Source organism: Trichomonas vaginalis, chromosome IV (genome assembly GCF_026262505.1).
Source record: "Trichomonas vaginalis G3 chromosome IV, whole genome shotgun sequence".
NCBI classification, from domain to species: Eukaryota; Parabasalia; order Trichomonadida; family Trichomonadidae; genus Trichomonas; species Trichomonas vaginalis.
This window is the reverse complement of record NC_067206.1, coordinates 13754341-13772272: the sequence shown is the minus strand read 5'-3', so window position 1 is coordinate 13772272 and position 17932 is coordinate 13754341. Positions and strand designations below refer to the sequence as shown.

Genomic DNA, 17932 nt, shown 5'->3' with positions numbered 1-17932 from the left:
GTTCTTCATCAAGCTCTCGTGAACTTTCACCATCTATGAAACAAACTTTACCAAACGATTATGGAGCACCTATTGAATATTCTTACGAGCTGCACAATGGCAAAGAGCAGTCTCACCAAGGTTAGGTGTTCCACCAGCTCCTGTCAAAATAGCATTTGGTCAAGTCCTTATATAAGATATGGTCTCCCACTAGGTTTGCTAGCTACAGCAGGAGCAGTTATGATGTTGAAAAGAAATAAAGCAAATGTTGTAAATAATACTGAAGTAGCTGAAGTTAAACAAACTCCAACACCTTCGCCAAAACCAACGCCTTCACAAGCAAAACCTTCAATGACTCCTGAACCTATGGAAGTACAAACTCCTGTTCAAAAGTCAACTCCTAAACCGACTCCAACATTTAAACCAGAACCTACTCCTCAAATAAATCGTAAAACTCCTGCGTTTCCTTACTGAAAAAAATAACGTTATTTTTATTTAATATTAAAAATTTTATTTGATTGAAATGACAAATAAAGTCACTGAAGCAATGAAACAAAAGTTTTTGGTAGAATACATTAAATCAGGAACTATTCCAGAAGGTTTTTACATTCATACTATGAAGGATGGTAGAGTTCAGTTTAGAAAGATAAAGCAACCATTAGATAGAGAAGGTATATTAAGGAAGATTAAACTTCATGAGGACAACATTGCTGAACTTAAGAAGAAGTTAGAAGAGTTGGAGAAAGGAAGAGAGTTATAAAGCAATGAATTCAACAAGGTGAAAAAACAGGTGAAAAAAGAGGTGAGATCTCACCACTTCACCTAAATTTATTTTTGTGCTATGTTTTCATACGTGTGAGGGTGGTGTTATCATTAATTTTTAAGTTTATTTTTATTTTATTTTTTTATAAATGACAGAACAAAAGCAACTCATACAAATCGAAAAATATAACAAACATACATTTAAACATTTATTCTTCCTTCCTGAGTATAACATGTTCTTTACACTTCATCCTAGACCAGTAGATTATACATTGACTGTGTATAAAGATTGTCATGGTAGTTTTATAAAAACTTATGATGATGAAGGTAAGTTAACAAGACTATGCATTTCAAAACTTGAGAAACTTTATGACTTCAAGTATGACTACAATAGAGTTAACATTGACGATGAAGATATAGAAGAAAATTTATGAGAACGTTTATTTTTTTCATTAGTGAGTTCGCTAGTGGGGTGAAGTGGTTGGCGGCTTTGTAAATATTTAAGGTTAAGCTAGTGTTGTCGTTTGTGTTGTAAAATATACGTTAACGGTTTCGTAAAGTGTCAAGACCGCTAAGTGGTGTACGGAGGCGCGCAGTGCCTCAGTACACGACTTACCCATACTAACTGTCTCTTCTGACTAAATTATTAAATATATAGTCTTTCTCTAAGTCAGGGTTGTTTTTCATTTCTTCGGGGGAGTGGTTTCCCAAACCTTTTTGTTTACGGTTATTGTAAATATTTAAAACTTGTCTCATCTTTGCCATGGAGAAGTGTCTATACTTGTCGTCATATGACATTTCATTTGCTTCACCACCTTGTGGTTGGTTTAAGTCTCTTAACATTTTTATACAACCGTCAATGACACCAAGAGCAGAATGGTTTTGGTCGACAATGAAATATTGGTTTACATTTTTTGAACGCAGATAGTTTTTAATATCATCTGATTTGAAAGAACTTTCACAGTCAGATGTCAGTTTTGTTGGATGGTATTTGTCAACGAATATTGTCAAAGCAGTTTTCACATCTAAAATATTTTTGGACTGTAATGGTATGGCTTCACAGTATCTTGTGTTTTGACCAACAAATATTAACCAGTATGGTAGTCCATCTGTTCTAACTCTCGGAATGTTTTCCAAGATATCCATAAACCAAGCATTTGGTGTTGAACTAAAGATTTTTATCATGAGTGCTTTCTTTGTCGCTTTAGAAACATAGGGGTCTTTGTTTGGATTCGTCATTTTTTAACCCATAAGAAATGGGTTTATTTGGCGCATTAGCAGGAGTTGCATCTAGATTTTTACCCGCAGTGGGAACAATAGCCAGAGGTGCATTTGGAATTGGAAGGAAGATTTTGAGTACATTAGGTATACATAAAGAGAAAGCACAACCTATTATACAAACTGTACAGAAAGGTTGGGATGTAGCACGAGATGCAACAAATCTTATTCCAAATCCTGAAACAAGAGGAAAAGTTCAAGGATGGATGGACAATGTAGGAAGACAAGCAGGAAACTATTATAACAAAGCAAATGACTACTATAACCAAGCAGGATACTATATGGACCAAGGTGAAACATTCTTTAACAGAGGATATAACCATGCACAACAGTGGGTAAACAATAACCAACCTCAACCGCCTCAAACGTGGGGAATGTAAAATTTTTTATTGAGATGAAATGAACAATGCAGCATTGAGACAAATGAGTTCAAGATGGATTTGTCGGCTTCCAGCATTTAAACCGATACCATATAGTCAGGCTCAGCATGTGAAACTGAATGATATTATTAAAGGAACCATCCCACCTCCACAACAACAACCAGTTGAAAACAAACCAAACTAAAATTTTTTACTGAGATGAAATGACCGAAGAAGTTGAAACGGTAGATTTGACACCACAAACAAAAAGTTCAGAACCATTGTCAAAACCTGTCAAAGAACTTACAGATGAAGAGAAAAATTCAATAATAGAAAGTGCCAGGTCTGGAAATACAAACCCTAACTACAAAGTCACTTTTCATAAAAATGGAACGGCAAGTATCTCAAAAAAGAAACAGACTCTCACAAATAAAATATTGAAGTCTGAAGGAGCTTTCGAGACAACAGATGGAAAAGTTTACTTCACTGACCAACAGTTCATTATAGAACATCTCATTGACTTAGAGTCGAAATATTCTAAACTTTACAACAAACACAAAAAGTTGAAAGGAAAACAAAAACAAATGGCATATGATATTTATGAAGATGTTGACGACACAACTGTTCCTGCAAGTGAAGTAAAGTCAGAGGAACCGAAAAGTGACGAAAAACCGATAGAAGAAGAAAAACCAAAAACTGAAGATAAACCAAAACCAAAGTTTAGTTTGGAAACTAAACCAAGTCAACCTTCATTAGCTGGTATGGGTTGGCGTCAAAGACTTATGGCAGCAGGCGGTTATGTAAAGTAAAGAAAAAATATTTTTTTTAATTTTTATAAAAATGCCCCCATATAGAATGGATAGAAAGTCTGCTAGAATAAAAGCAGAGTTACAAAGATATGGTTGGAGAGTTTCGAAGAATTTTAAATATAGGAAGGGAAGACCCATAAAAGTCTATGACAAATTGTCTGGTCTTCGCTACGAAATGGATTTGGAAACAGCACGTGCCAATTATCCAAACAGACTAGAGAGGTTAGAAGAAGAACGTCTTATGGACATGCCTTTCGATGTTAGTGAACCTCAAGTTGAAGGACACAACGGCTTTGCCAGATTCTACTGGAAACATGACGAACAATTGCATCCTTTGAGAAGGAAAAAAGGAAAAAGTGAAGACGCACATGCTCCCATGGAAAGAACAAGATATGCATATGAAAAGTATCGTGAAGTTAGAAGAAAATTACATCTGGTCGAACCTTTACAGTAAACTTTGACGAAGGAAAGAACAAAGAAGGCTTCATGGGTGTACTTGCTGCAATTCAAGACGGAAATAAGAAAGGACACAATCTCAGATTGACCATAACAGATTTGGATGGTCACATTTACTATGCACATGGCAATGAACAAACAGCCGCAAAACTTCTTGACGCTTTCAAGACTACAAAGAGAGAACAAATGGTTGACTCCGACTCAGACATTTTGAATGCAATTGAAGGAATTGCAAGTGTCAAGTTCGAATGGTACCAACCTAACCCTCAAGCAGTCAGACAACATGCTGGATACTTCCCTTCATAAATAAGTCTGACATTGACTTGACAAGGTATGGAATTTACAATTCAATTGAAACAATTGTCAATGAACCTTGTATTCTTACATGTCTCAGGAACTCTGGTCTTGTTACAGATGAGAAGATGAAGTATCTTGAGTCATGTGTGAAGACAAGGTACATTCTCAGAGGTCAATTGGCAAAAATTGCACCGTTGGCAAATGTCAATATCCGAGTCAACATACCTACAGCTAAAGGTTCTTCACATGACGACTATGTTGTTGACAAAGACTTACCATGGTTGAAGATTGTAATTGTCCACAACCACTTCATGTTGAACGAAAGTCTTACAAACCCATTCTTTGGTAAAAGTAAGTGCAACATTGTCAGAGCTGTAAACATTCTTTTCGAGAAAGGTTTGTTGGAACCAATTCCAGATGACAAGCTGACAGAAACTTTTGTACCAAAAGACGAAACAAACTTTTCATTGTTAGCAAGACCAAAAGTTGTTCCAGACAAAGTTCTAGTACAAAAGAAGTACACAGTTCCACAAGGGTTGGTATGTTCGGATACCAACCTGAACCAGAAGAACTTCCAATGAGGTTGCAAGAACTTCAAGATGCTATAAACAAACTTCCATTGAGACATCCAATTGACGTCAAATTGTATTGGAGAGCATCTGAGTTAGGTCAGAAGGTTTTATATGAAACAGGTTGCTTTGACGATGTTTATGAGATAACAGGAGAAGTTTCTCAGAAGATAAGAGACTCACTTGAATTTCCACAAACTGGACCAATTGGTTGCGACAAGTTCGACTCAGATGAAAAGATATACTATGTCGACCTTAACGCTGCATACATGAGGTTTGTCCAATATATTCCGACTGGAATTCCAAACGAAGATGGTGAGTTCCCGGGAAGGAACTATACAGTTGGAAAAGTCATACAACAACTGTATGATATTAGGAAAGCTTCAAAACCCAAACTTGCAATGACACTCAAATTGCTTATGAATTCGACATGGGGATATTCCATTAAGAAACCTCAAGAGATGAAGAGTAAACATTATGAGAAGGTCGACAACTTTGTTGAAAGGTTTTCTCCTTTTGTTTTGAAGTACGAATTCACTCAAGGTCAAAGTGGCTTAGTAACCACATTAAAACCTATTGTCGAACATTGGTCTTACCCTCAGTTCGCAAAAGCAGTCCTTGACGAGTACAACAAATTCTTCTCCGAAGTCAAATCCAAAGTCAAGGTTTACTATGAGAACATTGACGCACTCATGACGAACGAAGAAGGCTATAACAAACTCATTGAAATAGGAATGGTCGGTGAAAAGATGGGTCAATTCAAATTGGACAAAATTTTCACCGAAGTTCATGTCCTCTCCAAGCGTAAGTACTGGGGCGTTAAAGAAGATGGTGAAATAGTTAAACATTGCATGAAATAAAAAATTTATTTTAAAAAAGTGACATTTTTTTAATGGCGTACATCCCTGAGCGCTTCGTCCAGTTCAACCAAATGTTGGTCTCGGACCCAGGCAAGAGATATTCCAAGCCCGAACTCGACCGTCTCTTCAAAGAATGGATTGAAGACTACAGAGGAGACGAGTGGTTGACAATTGAATTTGCTCGGGCTTGGAATTGCTACAGAAGGGTCTTAGACGTGGACCCAAGACTCACGTACAGAGGTTGGGATGTGGTCTTCACATTCCAAAATTGGTACGAATACCAAAAATAAAAACTTAAATTTACTTGGGGTTTCCCCCTAAAATAATTTTTTTTACTCTTAGAACCACTCGAGGTTCTCCTTACGGTTGTTGAGCTTGTCACCGTCAATGTGTCTGACCTTCGTCTTCTTGTCTGGATTTGGAACCCATTGAATTGCGACAAGCTTGCCCATGGAGATTGAACCGCGATTCCGAAGGTTAAGGTTCAAGTGTCCCAAGTTGTTGAGGACTGGGGTAAGAACCTTGCCTGTCTCCTTGTTGCAGATTTGGTATGGGTAGGGTTGGGAAATTTCGCAACCGTCATCGGCAACAAGGGTTGCCCATGTAGCGGCTTCAGGAATTTCTTCGTGTTTCTCTTCTTCCTCTTCTTCCTCTTCTTCCTCGACAATTCCTTCTTCAATTTGGTACTCACGAAGTACGGTGTTGCATGTTCTGTCCTTTCCGAGTACCTTCCAGATGGCGTCTATCTCTTCGAAGAAACGGTAGATGAGTCTGGCAAGGTCTCGGTTCGAAACAATAAGAATTACCGAAAAAGTGACAAAACATCAAAAACAGGGAGGGGTCTCAATTTTTATTACTTATATTATTTTACAATATTTATATAAATACTCTTTATAATATATTTTACTATAAAATTATACCTCAAATTCAAATATTTAAAATATTATTTACATAATTATCTCAAAATTATATTTTTATATATTATTTTTCATATGTATAAATCATATAATCTATATCTATGCAAATCTCATCTAAATTTTTTTGAAACAAACCGCTACCATTTTATAATGGTCCATCTTAAATTCATCATAAATTCTGGTACATGTTAGTACCAGAGTCTTCAAATCTCAAACACTCTGGTACCAACATGTACCAGACGCGAGTTTCCAATGCCCTCGTACAATTTTCTATTAAGATCTTCTTGAATGAGAAGGTCTTCATAGAAACTCGTACGAGGGCTTCTCTTTTAAATACTCTGGTACCTGCTGGTATCGGAGTCGACTTTACAGCCCTTTCCCAAATTTTGAAGCTGGGGAAAGTTTTCAAGCAATGAAAGGGAAGCTCTCGCTATGAGGTGAAAATCTAGAATTTTTACCTCATAGCGAGTAATCCTTTGTTAATTGCTTGAAAACTTTCTTCAAATTATCAAAATTTCGAGGAAAGTTTCCTTGCTTCAAAGTAGAGATGGAGCCCTTTGAGCCACTGCATATAGGTCAGTGACTCAAAATACTCCATCTCTACTAGAAATCGCCAAAATTTGGGTCGCAATCTTTGAAATGCGACGCAAGTTTTGGCAATTTCGCGAGGGACTTGCTCCATTTGGTGCATAGATTCACACTTTATGCACCAGATGGAACAATCCTTTCGCTGACAGCGGAAAACTTTGTCTGAATAGTTTAACATTCAGACAAAGTTTCCCGCTGTCAGAGAGGGAATGGAAGGGTAAGAGGTATATATTCATAATGTATACCTCTTACTCTTCCATTCCCTCAAGAAAGTTCAAAAACTTGGGTGCAATCAGTTCTGATTGCACCCAAGTTTTTGAACTTTATATAAGGAATTGTTGGCTATGATGTACTGATCATGAATCAGTACATCATAGCCAACAATTCCTTCGCAAACAGTGGGAAACTTTGTCTGAATAGTTTAACATTCAGACAAAGTTTCCCGCTGTCAGGGAGGGAATTAGAGGGTGGGAGATATATAGATAGACTATAAATCTCTCACCCTTTAATTCCCTCAAGAAAGTTCAAAAACTTGGGTGCAATCAGTTCTGATTGCACCCAAGTTTTTGAATTTTGTATAAGGAATTGTTGGCTATGATGTGGATAGCCGCTGCCAGACCAAATGAATTAACCGTTGTGAATAACGTTTCTGAATCTTTATTTAAAAAGATAAAATATCACGATTTTGGCTGCGTTAAAAATCAAAGAATTGATGTTTTTGTCAAAAATCTTTTAGAAGAAGTTGCACCCAATTACTTTTATCGTATTAAAAACGATTTACTTCAAACAGGTTTTATTCCTTCAATTAGAATTCGCGAGCCTCGATTGACAGATTATAAAACAAAATTGAAAAGAGAAGTTCAATCACGTTTATACCAAGTATTAAATTTTGTTCAGAATCAAGAAGCCAATTTGAATCCATTAAGATTTTTATTGGAAAATGCTGAAGAAAAACTTTCTCAAATAAATGAGAAGATACAAAATTCAATTACATATTTAAGATCGTTTGAAATTCCAAATGAATTGTTAGATACGTATATGTTAGAAAAAAAAAAAAAAAAAAAAAAAAAAAAAAAAAAAAAAAAGGTATTGGGGCTTCCAGGCACTTCGTGCCCTCTAGCCCCGAAGATGTTTAGTATAAAATGAGGTTTTTATTCAGAAATGTTTGCTTTAATGTTTTTTACGGATGGAAATGAACTGGATATCGTCTGAGTCTTCGCTTGTTTCCTCCTCCTCTTCTTCTTCGTCCGAATTGTCTTCATCTTCACAATAACCAGATAAGAAGATGGTTATTTTGGTTTGTTCTGGTTTTTTGAGAAGCATTTTGGCTGTGCCAGTAAAAACGAACTCAAGATTTTGATAGAATTGTCTGCTTGAGTGAGTGAATTTGCATACTGTAAGTGGCATTGCAACTCGGTTTGCTTGAACAGATATTATTGAAACTTCTTCTCCATCTGGTATCCGTTCAATAATATCTAAAGCGGCTGTTGTTATAATATGCATATTGTTTTCGTAATGCAATTTTGGATATATTTCGAATGGATGTGCAGCTACACCAGCTGGAGCAACAATGGAAAGATTCCAGGAGAAAGAACCGTGTTTGTTTTCATCTTCTTTCCAATTGTAAGTTAAAGGATAAGGGCGAAAGTCTTTGAGTGTTTCATATAGCTGTTCTCTTAAGTTTGGTTCACAGCAAAGAATGAATTCGTCAATTGCTTGAAGAGATATCATAGTTGAAACATAAGGCAAATTCGACAAGAAAAAGTCAACCATTACTGTCGGGTTTTGAACTTTGTTTTCTAATGTTTCGACTGGTTTTATTATACTTTTGAAATATCTATCATAGTCATTGTTGTCTGTTAAGGACAAATTGTTTGGATAATCTGCAATGAGTCTTCTATATCTTGCTTCTGTTGTTGAGAATGAGAAGACACCTTCTGGTTCTGTAGGAGTGTAAGTTTTTAGTTGAATTTGAGCTTCAATTTGTGTCTGATTGGAGTCTGATTGGACTGAAACAACTTGAGCTTCTGTAGTTTGTTCGACTTCGGCAGTTTCTTTTGGTTGAATTTGAGCTTCAATTTGTGTCTGATTGGAGTCTGATTGGACTGAAACAACTTGAGCTTCTGTAGTTTGTTCGACTTCGGCAGTTTCTTTTGGTTGAATTTGAGCTTCAATTTGTGTCTGATTGGAGTCTGATTGGACTGAAACAACTTGAGCTTCTGTAGTTTGTTCGACTTCGGCAGTTTCTTTTGGTTGAATTTGAGCTTCAATTTGTGTCTGATTGGAGTCTGATTGGACTGAAACAACTTGAGCTTCTGTAGTTTGTTCGACTTCGGCAGTTTCTTTTGGTTGAATTTGAGCTTCAATTTGTGTCTGATTGGAGTCTGATTGGACTGAAACAACTTGAGCTTCTGTAGTTTGTTCGACTTCGGCAGTTTCTTTTGGTTGAATTTGAGCTTCAATTTGTGTCTGATTGGAGTCTGATTGGACTGAAACAACTTGAGCTTCTGTAGTTTGTTCGACTTCGGCAGTTTCTTTTGGTTGAATTTGAGCTTCAATTTGTGTCTGATTGGAGTCTGATTGGACTGAAACCTGTGTAACCTCTTTGGACATACTAGTAAAGTATGAAGATATAAGTGTTTGACCTTTAAAGAGCTTTTGTAAAGAATTGTCAGTCATGCTACTACTGTGGTCTTCCATTAGACAAAAATGAACTGTTTTTTTCGGACTACTCATAGAAAAGTTTGAAATAAACGGTTTTGTCAACGGTAACCCCCTCTATTTTTTTATTTTATTGAAAAGTCTCCGTTGGCAAACCGTTCCATCTCAAATATTGAATGAACTATAAACGTTTTTTGTTTTCTATATATACTTTTTTGTCCAACGGTAAAACTTTTTACACAACGGTTTTTGAGAGTCGTCGCTGTTGACTTTTTTGTAGAGCACTCAAAATAGTATAACTTTGTCCTGACAAGTAAGGGTCTATCGTCGCTACAGGAAAAGTTACGGGCGTTCCAAGGAAGTATACTTTGAGAAGCCTTTTTCCCCTTATAGAATGAGATAGGACGGTTATTTTACAAAACTGACAACACTTTGACCGAGTAGTTTTTTGTGCTGAACAAAAAGTGTCATATAAACATCTGTCAAAAACCGCTTTTTAACTTCACTTAAAATGCCACGTAAGCTACGTAAGAATATACGTAAGAGGAAGAGAGCATTGAAACATCCAATAGTAAAACTAACACCACAACAACAGTTGCAACAACAAATGCTGAATGACCCCACTATGTTGCAACAAATGTCAAGCAATCCTATGCTTTTAAACCGAGTTGTTGGTGCACAGAGTGGAGGTTTAAGAGCGGCACTTTTAGCGAAAATGGCAGGCTATGGTGGAGCTGCAGACGGAACAGCCTATAACCCTCAAAGTCAAATGAATTTGAGTTCACTCAAAAATCAAATAACAGATGTCAAAAAGTCAAACATAGACATACAGAAGCAAATAAGTGAAAACGAAAAGAAACTAGAATATGACAGACACACAAAGAAACTCAATGAGTTAAACGTAGAGAAAAAGAAGAAAGAAGAACAACTGAAAGAACTAAGTACAGAGGAATATGCAAAAAAAGTGTCAGAAAAAGCAACAGAAGTAGCAAAAATGGAACAAGATGTCATAAATTTGAAAAACCATACTACTCAATATAAAATACTGAAAGATGAAGAAATAAAACAAAAAGCCCTGAAGACATATATGGATAGCGATGAGTATAAAAAAGAAGTTGAAGCAAATGTAAAGGCAGAAAAACTTTTACAGTTGCAAAACCAAACCGTACAGTATGAAAACTTAGCACAAGAAAGTAAAAATAACGACGCGGCATGCAAAAGGCAATGAAAAGCGCAGAATATATAAAAGCTAACAATGACTGGTTAGATGCCCAAGCCAACGCTAAAGCAGCCCAACTCATAGGGTCAATAAGGACAAAAATACAAGCGGATGAAGATAGTTCAAATGAAGCTTTAACAAATGCTGACTTTAAGAACGCCTTCGAAGCTCTTCATAGTAAGGTGAAACAAGTGAACGACTTCTCATCTGGAAAGAAACTGAAGTCTGAAGGTTTCGACAAAGAGTTAAAAGAAGTAGCACAAAATATGACGAAAATAACAGATGCAGCAACGAGACAGGCAGTTCAAAGTGCCTATGACGCCGTTAGAGCAACTGTTGTGAAAAGTCAAGAAAAAGAGTTACAACAGACCAAAACAGACCTAGTAAATGCTTTCTTAAAAACGAAAAGTCAGGTAGGACATTACGCTGCAGATGGAACATATGTGCCAGCTGGTGGAACTTATATACCACCAAACCCTCCAAGAGAAGCACCTGCACCAGGACTACCTAGAACATTTACATCGTCACATGGACACAGACACAGGCATGCACCAAAACCAACACAACAACCAGCACAACAACCACCTCCACAACCAGCACAACAACCAGCACAGCAACTAACAGTTCAAAACCCTGCACAAACAGAGCAAGGACATAAAAGAAGTAGAGAACAAGGAAACCAAGAATTCTTAAAAATGCTTAAAGAAGAGTGTGGTTTCCCAGATACTGTTGACTTTAGTGACAGATATAAAGAAGCTATTGGAAAGTTCAAGGATGGAAATACTGACCCGAACCTATTTAGCTTTATGGCTCAGCACCAAAACGGATATAATCTCAAACCTGGAAAATACAAGCTCGCTAAGGGATATGATTTAATAGCATATCATCCAAATGACATGGATGAATTTACTCCGAGATATTTGATGTCAGAGCTAAATGACAATTCAACTTTCGTCATGAAACGCGTAAAAAATAGAGACGGAACGAAAGAACAAAAGCTTATGAATGCGGATGACGTAGATAGGGAAATTGTTGAAAACGGTCTCGGAATATATGAAATGCCAGCAGATGAGGTACAAGAAACTCCACAGGAAGAAGTTCAGATACAACCAGACATGGAAGAAATAGTTCAGCAACAACAGCTAGAAGAGCCTGAAGGAAACGAACAAGTCACTCCTTTGGAAACTAACTTCACAGAACTAGATGAAGATTTGGAACAGCCGAAAAATCTTGACCCTCAACAAGAGTATGCGGAGAATATGGAATATTTCCAAGAGTCTAAAAAAAATTCGGCTGACATAGTAGAAGAATATCGAAAAATGTTTGCCGACATACAAAAGACTCCAACACCAGATGAAAATATCAGCATAGAATGGAAGAACTGAAAAAAAATGTACACAAATACAACAACCCTTTTTACTTACGAGCATTTAACGTTCAATCTTCGGATGAACTCGGTGAAATAAAAGGTTAAATTTCAAGAAAACATATAGAAATGAAACATTGTTTAAAGTTCATTCAGAACCTAACCAAGATGGAAACAAACCTACTTTTGTTTCTGCAGACGATGGAACTACAATGAGATGGGGTCATAAAGCTAATCCGGATAGGTGGTTCATAAACTTACAACCACAATTCCAAGAAGTTGTAGACGCAATGGAAGTCAATGGTGAACCAGATATAGCTGGTATTTTCAGCGCGGCTTTAATGCCATTGAAAGATATGAAACATGCAGATATTTTGGACCAGTATGAAATGAACATGGCTGATGGAAATATAACACCTGACGTTCTAAACATTTATCTCAAAGAACTACACAGAACCATAGAGATGGTATATTTGGTGAAGAGTTTAGAAAGAAAGTTAGGGAGGAGAAGGAAGAGAACCTATTGTACATGACCTTGCAAACGAAAGTTTACAAAATGTCATAAAAACTTACTTTGCAGACAATGAATGAGAAGGGATGAATATTTAAGAAAACTCAAATGGACAGTACCAAATGAAATGTTAGTATTGAAAAACATGTTCCTTGACAAAATAAAACCAACTACAGAAATAAACGACGCAAGACTGAAAGATTGGGTAAAAGCTTTCCCATTCACAAAAGATATAGTTGGTAACATGGAAAGAAAACCAGAATGGCTACAAAAACATATATTTGGAAACGAGCTTATTCCATATGGACAGGCACTGTTTGAAGAGCTTGAACCGGAAACTCAGGAAAGAGTCATGCAAACAATACGCGAAGACTCAAATACAACTATGACAAACTCTTTCTAGGATATAGGTTACCTGAGATGGGCGACCAGAGCCAAAAGGCAAAAAGGACATGGGAAATTTGCAACATACTAGATGAACATAATGCAAAGATGCAACAACTTCAAGCAGAGGGCAATGAAGGAAAAAGAAGAGTTAAAAACTCAGTCAGGAAGAAAGTAAAGCTTGGTCCACGTGGGTTCTATTATGACATATAAATCCAACTATTCTATATTTTTACTCATATGAAATGTACGCCGCTCAGAATATAACGCCAACAGTTTTGGATGCTATGAATGGAAATGTTTCCGAATGGTATAACGAATGCGACAATGCCATTAGAAGGTCAGAAATAGTTCCTGGAACTTACGAATATACAACTGCTGTTTCTTATGGAAACGTAGGTGAGTTTGGAGAAGGTTCTTCAACAACAGTAGATATTGCTTGCGACAGGTTTCATATAATTTCTATTGACAACTCTTTCTTATACGTGGAACAAGACATTGAAATAAAACCTTCTGCCAAGTTGTCTGACAAGAAAGGTTGCAATGGAATTTTCTATGTCGGATACCAATATGCTCCAGAAGTTTTCATGGGATATAAGATATATTCTAACTCTGACTTAGTTCAAACAGTAACATGGGCAAACTATGAATGGTTCGCTTTGAGAAACTCAGTACAACCACAAGCTAGAGAACAAACAGACCAGTATGCAACTATTGAGAAAATAAGAAGACTTGACCCTAACGTTCCAGGAGTTTATGTTAACCTTTCTGGACAAACTGCAGCAGCAGTAACCAAAGTAAAACTGAAACTTAGAGTTCCTTTGTCATCTTTCCTCATCTTCAGGTTTTTAAGATACTTGCCAAACTGGGCAGGAAAAATTTCTATCGAACTTACTCCAAGCAAAAATAACTTAGTCATTGCACCAACACAAGACCCATTCACTCTTACAGAAGTAGTGGAACAAATAAAATGTCATTCGCCGACTTTTGCAAAAACAAAGTTGACTTAGACTTTGGTTTCTCAAACCTCAACACTGAAGTAAACTATTATTTCAATGCTGCTGGAGATGCTTGGGACCCAGTTAAGTTCACATTGCGAAAAATTTGAATGCAAGAGAATAGAAAGCAGACTTGCAGTCTATATGTTGGACCCAGATATTTCAAATGCTTTAGCTGCCAAATATATTGCAGTTCCACTTATGTTCCCTATACACCAAATATCTGTCAAAGACTTTGCAGGTGAAGTTGGAAACCAAAGTGCTGACCCAGGTGCAAGAACAGATATTGCTTTAACAACTGCAATGAAACATGCAGATACTATGTTTGTACTGTTCAGACGAACTATAAATGACTATTCTTGCTTCTACAACCCTGGTATTAAATACCATATAAACATAGATGGCAAATACTATCCAAGAGAAGAATATTCTACAGTTGAGGATATGAGGTCATACAACTTGACATTAGATGCTATGAACTTTAACAACAACTTCACAACAACCATTAACCCTGAAATGCAAAGTTCTATTATGCCATATGTGAAAGTATGGACTCATACAGGAGGTCAAAAAACTCAATATACAAATGGAGACCGTTCAAACTTTTGGCTTGGCCATTCCATTTGCTGACTCAGAAGACTTTATGGGTGGTATTTCAACTGTTGGTACTGTACAAATACAATATACTGGTGACAGAGACGGTCCAGATGAACTGAGAGCAAAGAAGTTTACAAAACCAATAGCACTTTTCACGAAGATGCTCTTTTGAAGATTCGTTCGATGAAACCTGCTGGGGCTCCTCAGATTGGCATAACGACAGCTTCCATCGAGCAGATTTTTGGCAGCAGGTCAGTAAGTTGTTCTTGAACTGACTTCTCTCCGTCAAATATTGACAGTACGCCAGTTTTGACATAGTATTGTATTAAAAACTTTCCTTTAGAAATATCGGTCAGTTTTTGTTGTTATATTTTTGTCTGCTTCAAGAACTTTCACCATTTCAGTTATACCAACTTTCTTTTCTTTATGAAAATATTTTGGTTCAGCAAATATTGCTATTCTATAACATTTTCCATTGTTTGTATAAAGAACTATTCTATCAATGAACTTGTATTGTTGTGTGTGTAAACTTTGTTCTGCTTCAATTCGAAGAGATATCAAATACGTCCATCTTTTTTATTCTAAGTAAAATGTTCATTTCCGAAAAATAGAAGCGTAAAGTGTTTCAAAAGGTTTAATGGCGATGGCAGATGTGAAGTTAAATTCACCAACTCAAACAAACAGTCAAAGTGTTGTTGTCAATGTCAAAGAAAGAGATGTTGAAGTGGGGAAACCATACGAAGACGAAGATGGTATAACAATAGTTCCTGTAAAAGAACAACCAACATACCCTGAAGTTAGCAGAGACTTAAGTTCTGTTGCAGATATTCGAAACGACTACCAACAACTTAAAGACAAACTTAAAACTCAGGAGAAGATTTGTCAAGCTTTAGGTATAATGTTAAACTTGGTCGAACACAACCCTGTAAAAGTGAACTCATATGTCATTGCACCTCATGAAGTTTTGAAAGAACTATTGAAACTTTTGACAGAGGCAGACGATATAACATCAAAGAAATAGAACCGACGTTAGTTGCTGTGGTGTTTCATATAATGTCATTGACAAGATATACGTTATGAAAGGAGGTGAAACGTTGAACTTAAAATATAGTTTCCCAGACGTCATAAAAATATTTGACGACCACAACATTTCATTAAAATTTAGTTGCTAAGTAAATGGCAGAAGAATAGTGGTTTATACTATTACGACTAAAAACCCTGAGTCATATAATTCTATAACAACAAACTTACAAAGTCCTCAAGGACGATATTGTAAACTAACTTTAAACACGATGACGACTAAAGCCTGTTTTGCTCTTTTGACACCAGAAGACTTTGTTGTTGTGAATGGTAAAAAAATACTTCTTGAAGATACTTACTCAGATATACCACCAACAGGTTTTGTTGACTTATTTAATACTTTAAGGACGGATGTAACATGTGCTGCAACTAGAGCAGGTTTCATTATGTTTGGATGTCCGACTGAGTTTACTATAAACGATATGAGCTATAATACAAAACTTATTTCTGGTTTTTACTACCAACAGTTTCCTATAACAGGAAAAGGTGTCATACAAGGAATGTCTATTCCATTGACATTAAGCACACCAATCTTATATATTGTTTCAAACTTAGGTTCAAAGTGCTATTCGAATGTCGACAGAAACTACTATGACCAAAAGATACTCATGCGTATAAACAACACTTTCTCTGCTGGTTTGCCTATTGTTCATTCGAATGCAGAGTTTTTCAGCTTTAGTGAACTCAAACACTTTAGCAAACATAAACTTAACCTTAGTTGACGCAAACTTTGTTCCTGTAAAACTTTTATGTCCTATGTATTTGTCAATGACGGCAGAAAGTTTCGAATTGGAAGATGCAACTGGTGAAAGTATTGTATTTACAAGAACAACTTCAACAACAAATAGCTCAAGAACAACAAATGCAACAAATGCAACAACAAAGTCAAGAATAAAAAATATTATTTTTTTTATTTTTATAAAAAATGTACAGAATAGATGTTTCAGATTTTTATGACTTCCAAGCATTCAGAAATATGTGTCCATTTAGAGACTATAACAAAGCAGTCGAGAATTTGAAACGTTTAGTCATTTATGTCGACTCTGCCCCAGAATGTTATGTCATGAAAGAATGGGATGTTGTCTTTAACAAACCAAGAGCAACAATAGTTTCAGAACAAGAATGTAGACAGAAACTTAAGAAAATAAAAGTTGTACAAGTTGGAATGAAGATGTTAGATGCTTGGGATATCTTATTGTCAAAGTTAGAAGATTTTTCAGTTCGAGGTATAAAGTTCTATACACCTTCTCCAAACTTCTATTCTATCTTCACTGGATATAAATACGAACAAGTAGAATGGAAAGAAAATGTTATAGAAGCTTGGTTAGACCATGTCAAAGAAATTATATGCAATGGAAACGAAAGAGTCTATGAGTATATCTTATGTTGGTTTGCAAACATCTTACAACATCCAAGTGCTAAAAATGAAACTGCTCTCATCATAATTGGAAAACAAGGAACTGGTAAGAACACTTTCTTTACAGATATCTTATGCAAACTGTTAGAGGGCTATTCGAATCCGAATATGACAAACTTAGAAAACATCTGCGGTAAATTTAACTCTTCAATAGAGAATATGAAACTTATAGTATGTAACGAACTTCAAAGTATAGATACAACAAAAGTTTTGAACTCAGATGCTTTGAAGAGTCTTATAACAGACAAAGTTGGAGTTGTTGAAAGAAAGTATAAAGACCAAAGAGTTTGTGAAAATGTTGCAAACTTCGTTATGGTTTCAAACAATGTTGTTCCGATGAAGTTAGAAAGTTCTGACAGAAGATATGTAGTTGTCAGAACGTCAGATTCTCATATGCAAGATACAGAATATTTTGACGACTTAGCAGAAACTTTGACACCTAACTTTTACAACCACTTGTTCTCATATTTCATGACATTAGATATTTCAAAGTTCAATCCAAGACAAATTCCACATACCGAAGAAAGACAAACATTGTTAGAAGCAAACAAGAGTGTATATGAACTGTTTATAGATGAAACTGACTTTGTGTCATTAGATGAAAGGTCATTGTACGATGAATATAAACAGTATTGTCAAGAGTATGGTTATATGGCAGCGTCTAAACGAACATTCTTGGCAAATGTCAAAAATCTTTTGGATGTACAGAACGGCGTATATACAAAGAAAAATTTTTCTGAGTAAATTTAAAAAAAATATTTTTTTATTTTATTTGAAATGTACGCTGAGTTTGTTGGAGAAGACCGTTGGGAAACTTGTTTGTTA

At 36.0% G+C, this 17932-nt stretch overlaps 8 protein-coding genes and 3 pseudogenes across 11 annotated transcripts, besides 7 other annotated features; 9 read left to right on the top strand and 2 right to left on the bottom strand.

Moving 5' to 3' along the window:
- Positions 1-1307: part of a mobile genetic element that runs on past the window's edge.
- On the top strand, positions 503-739 carry TVAGG3_0086960 (uncharacterized protein; the record flags this gene model as incomplete). The annotated part of the gene is made up of 1 exon (XM_001297465.1): positions 503-739. The coding sequence occupies one exon, from the start codon at positions 503-505 to the stop codon at positions 737-739; it is 237 nt and encodes a 78-aa protein (XP_001297466.1).
- Positions 740-1307: a terminal%2Cinverted (terminal inverted repeat of Maverick-1C transposon ID:TVAGG3_0086950).
- Positions 1308-1425: 118 nt separating this feature from the next.
- Positions 1426-4314: a mobile genetic element.
- Positions 1998-2399, top strand: TVAGG3_0086940 (uncharacterized protein; the record flags this gene model as incomplete). The annotated part of the gene is made up of 1 exon (XM_051222309.1): positions 1998-2399. The coding sequence occupies one exon, from the start codon at positions 1998-2000 to the stop codon at positions 2397-2399; it is 402 nt and encodes a 133-aa protein (XP_051107295.1).
- TVAGG3_0086930 (uncharacterized protein) lies at positions 2419-2583 on the top strand (the record flags this gene model as incomplete). Its single annotated transcript, XM_001297464.1, has 1 exon — positions 2419-2583. The coding sequence occupies one exon, from the start codon at positions 2419-2421 to the stop codon at positions 2581-2583; it is 165 nt and encodes a 54-aa protein (XP_001297465.1).
- TVAGG3_0086920 (phage tail repeat-like family) lies at positions 2603-3187 on the top strand (the record flags this gene model as incomplete). The annotated part of the gene is made up of 1 exon (XM_051222308.1): positions 2603-3187. One exon carries the CDS (start codon positions 2603-2605, stop codon positions 3185-3187), a length of 585 nt encoding a protein of 194 aa, XP_051107294.1.
- A 1087-nt stretch (positions 4315-5401) lies between the features above and the next one.
- Positions 5402-5659, top strand: TVAGG3_0086900 (uncharacterized protein; the record flags this gene model as incomplete). The annotated part of the gene is made up of 1 exon (XM_001291607.1): positions 5402-5659. The coding sequence occupies one exon, from the start codon at positions 5402-5404 to the stop codon at positions 5657-5659; it is 258 nt and encodes an 85-aa protein (XP_001291608.1).
- A 48-nt stretch (positions 5660-5707) lies between these two features.
- On the bottom strand, positions 5708-6121 carry TVAGG3_0086890 (HNH endonuclease family; the record flags this gene model as incomplete). Its single annotated transcript, XM_051222307.1, has 1 exon — positions 5708-6121. A coding segment is annotated over one exon (414 nt), but the record flags the coding sequence as incomplete, so codon positions are not given.
- A 37-nt stretch (positions 6122-6158) lies between these two features.
- Positions 6159-6186: a terminal%2Cinverted (terminal inverted repeat of MuDR-2/MuDR-2B_TvMULE3 transposon ID:TVAGG3_0086870).
- Positions 6159-7922: a mobile genetic element.
- Positions 6472-6722, top strand: TVAGG3_0086880 (annotated as a pseudogene). The gene has a single exon. A coding segment is annotated over exon 1 (251 nt).
- A 7-nt stretch (positions 7923-7929) lies between the features above and the next one.
- Positions 7930-8032: a terminal%2Cinverted (terminal inverted repeat of Maverick-3 transposon ID:TVAGG3_0086660).
- Positions 7930-17932: part of a mobile genetic element that runs on past the window's edge.
- Positions 8045-9574, bottom strand: TVAGG3_0086860 (attachment subunit-related family; the record flags this gene model as incomplete). The annotated part of the gene is made up of 1 exon (XM_001297463.1): positions 8045-9574. The coding sequence occupies one exon, from the start codon at positions 9572-9574 to the stop codon at positions 8045-8047; it is 1530 nt and encodes a 509-aa protein (XP_001297464.1).
- Positions 10623-11630, top strand: TVAGG3_0086850 (annotated as a pseudogene). The gene has a single exon. A coding segment is annotated over exon 1 (1008 nt).
- TVAGG3_0086840 lies at positions 13261-14869 on the top strand (annotated as a pseudogene). Its single transcript has one exon. A coding segment is annotated over exon 1 (1609 nt).
- On the top strand, positions 16616-17851 carry TVAGG3_0086830 (uncharacterized protein; the record flags this gene model as incomplete). Its single annotated transcript, XM_001293760.2, has 1 exon — positions 16616-17851. The coding sequence occupies one exon, from the start codon at positions 16616-16618 to the stop codon at positions 17849-17851; it is 1236 nt and encodes a 411-aa protein (XP_001293761.2).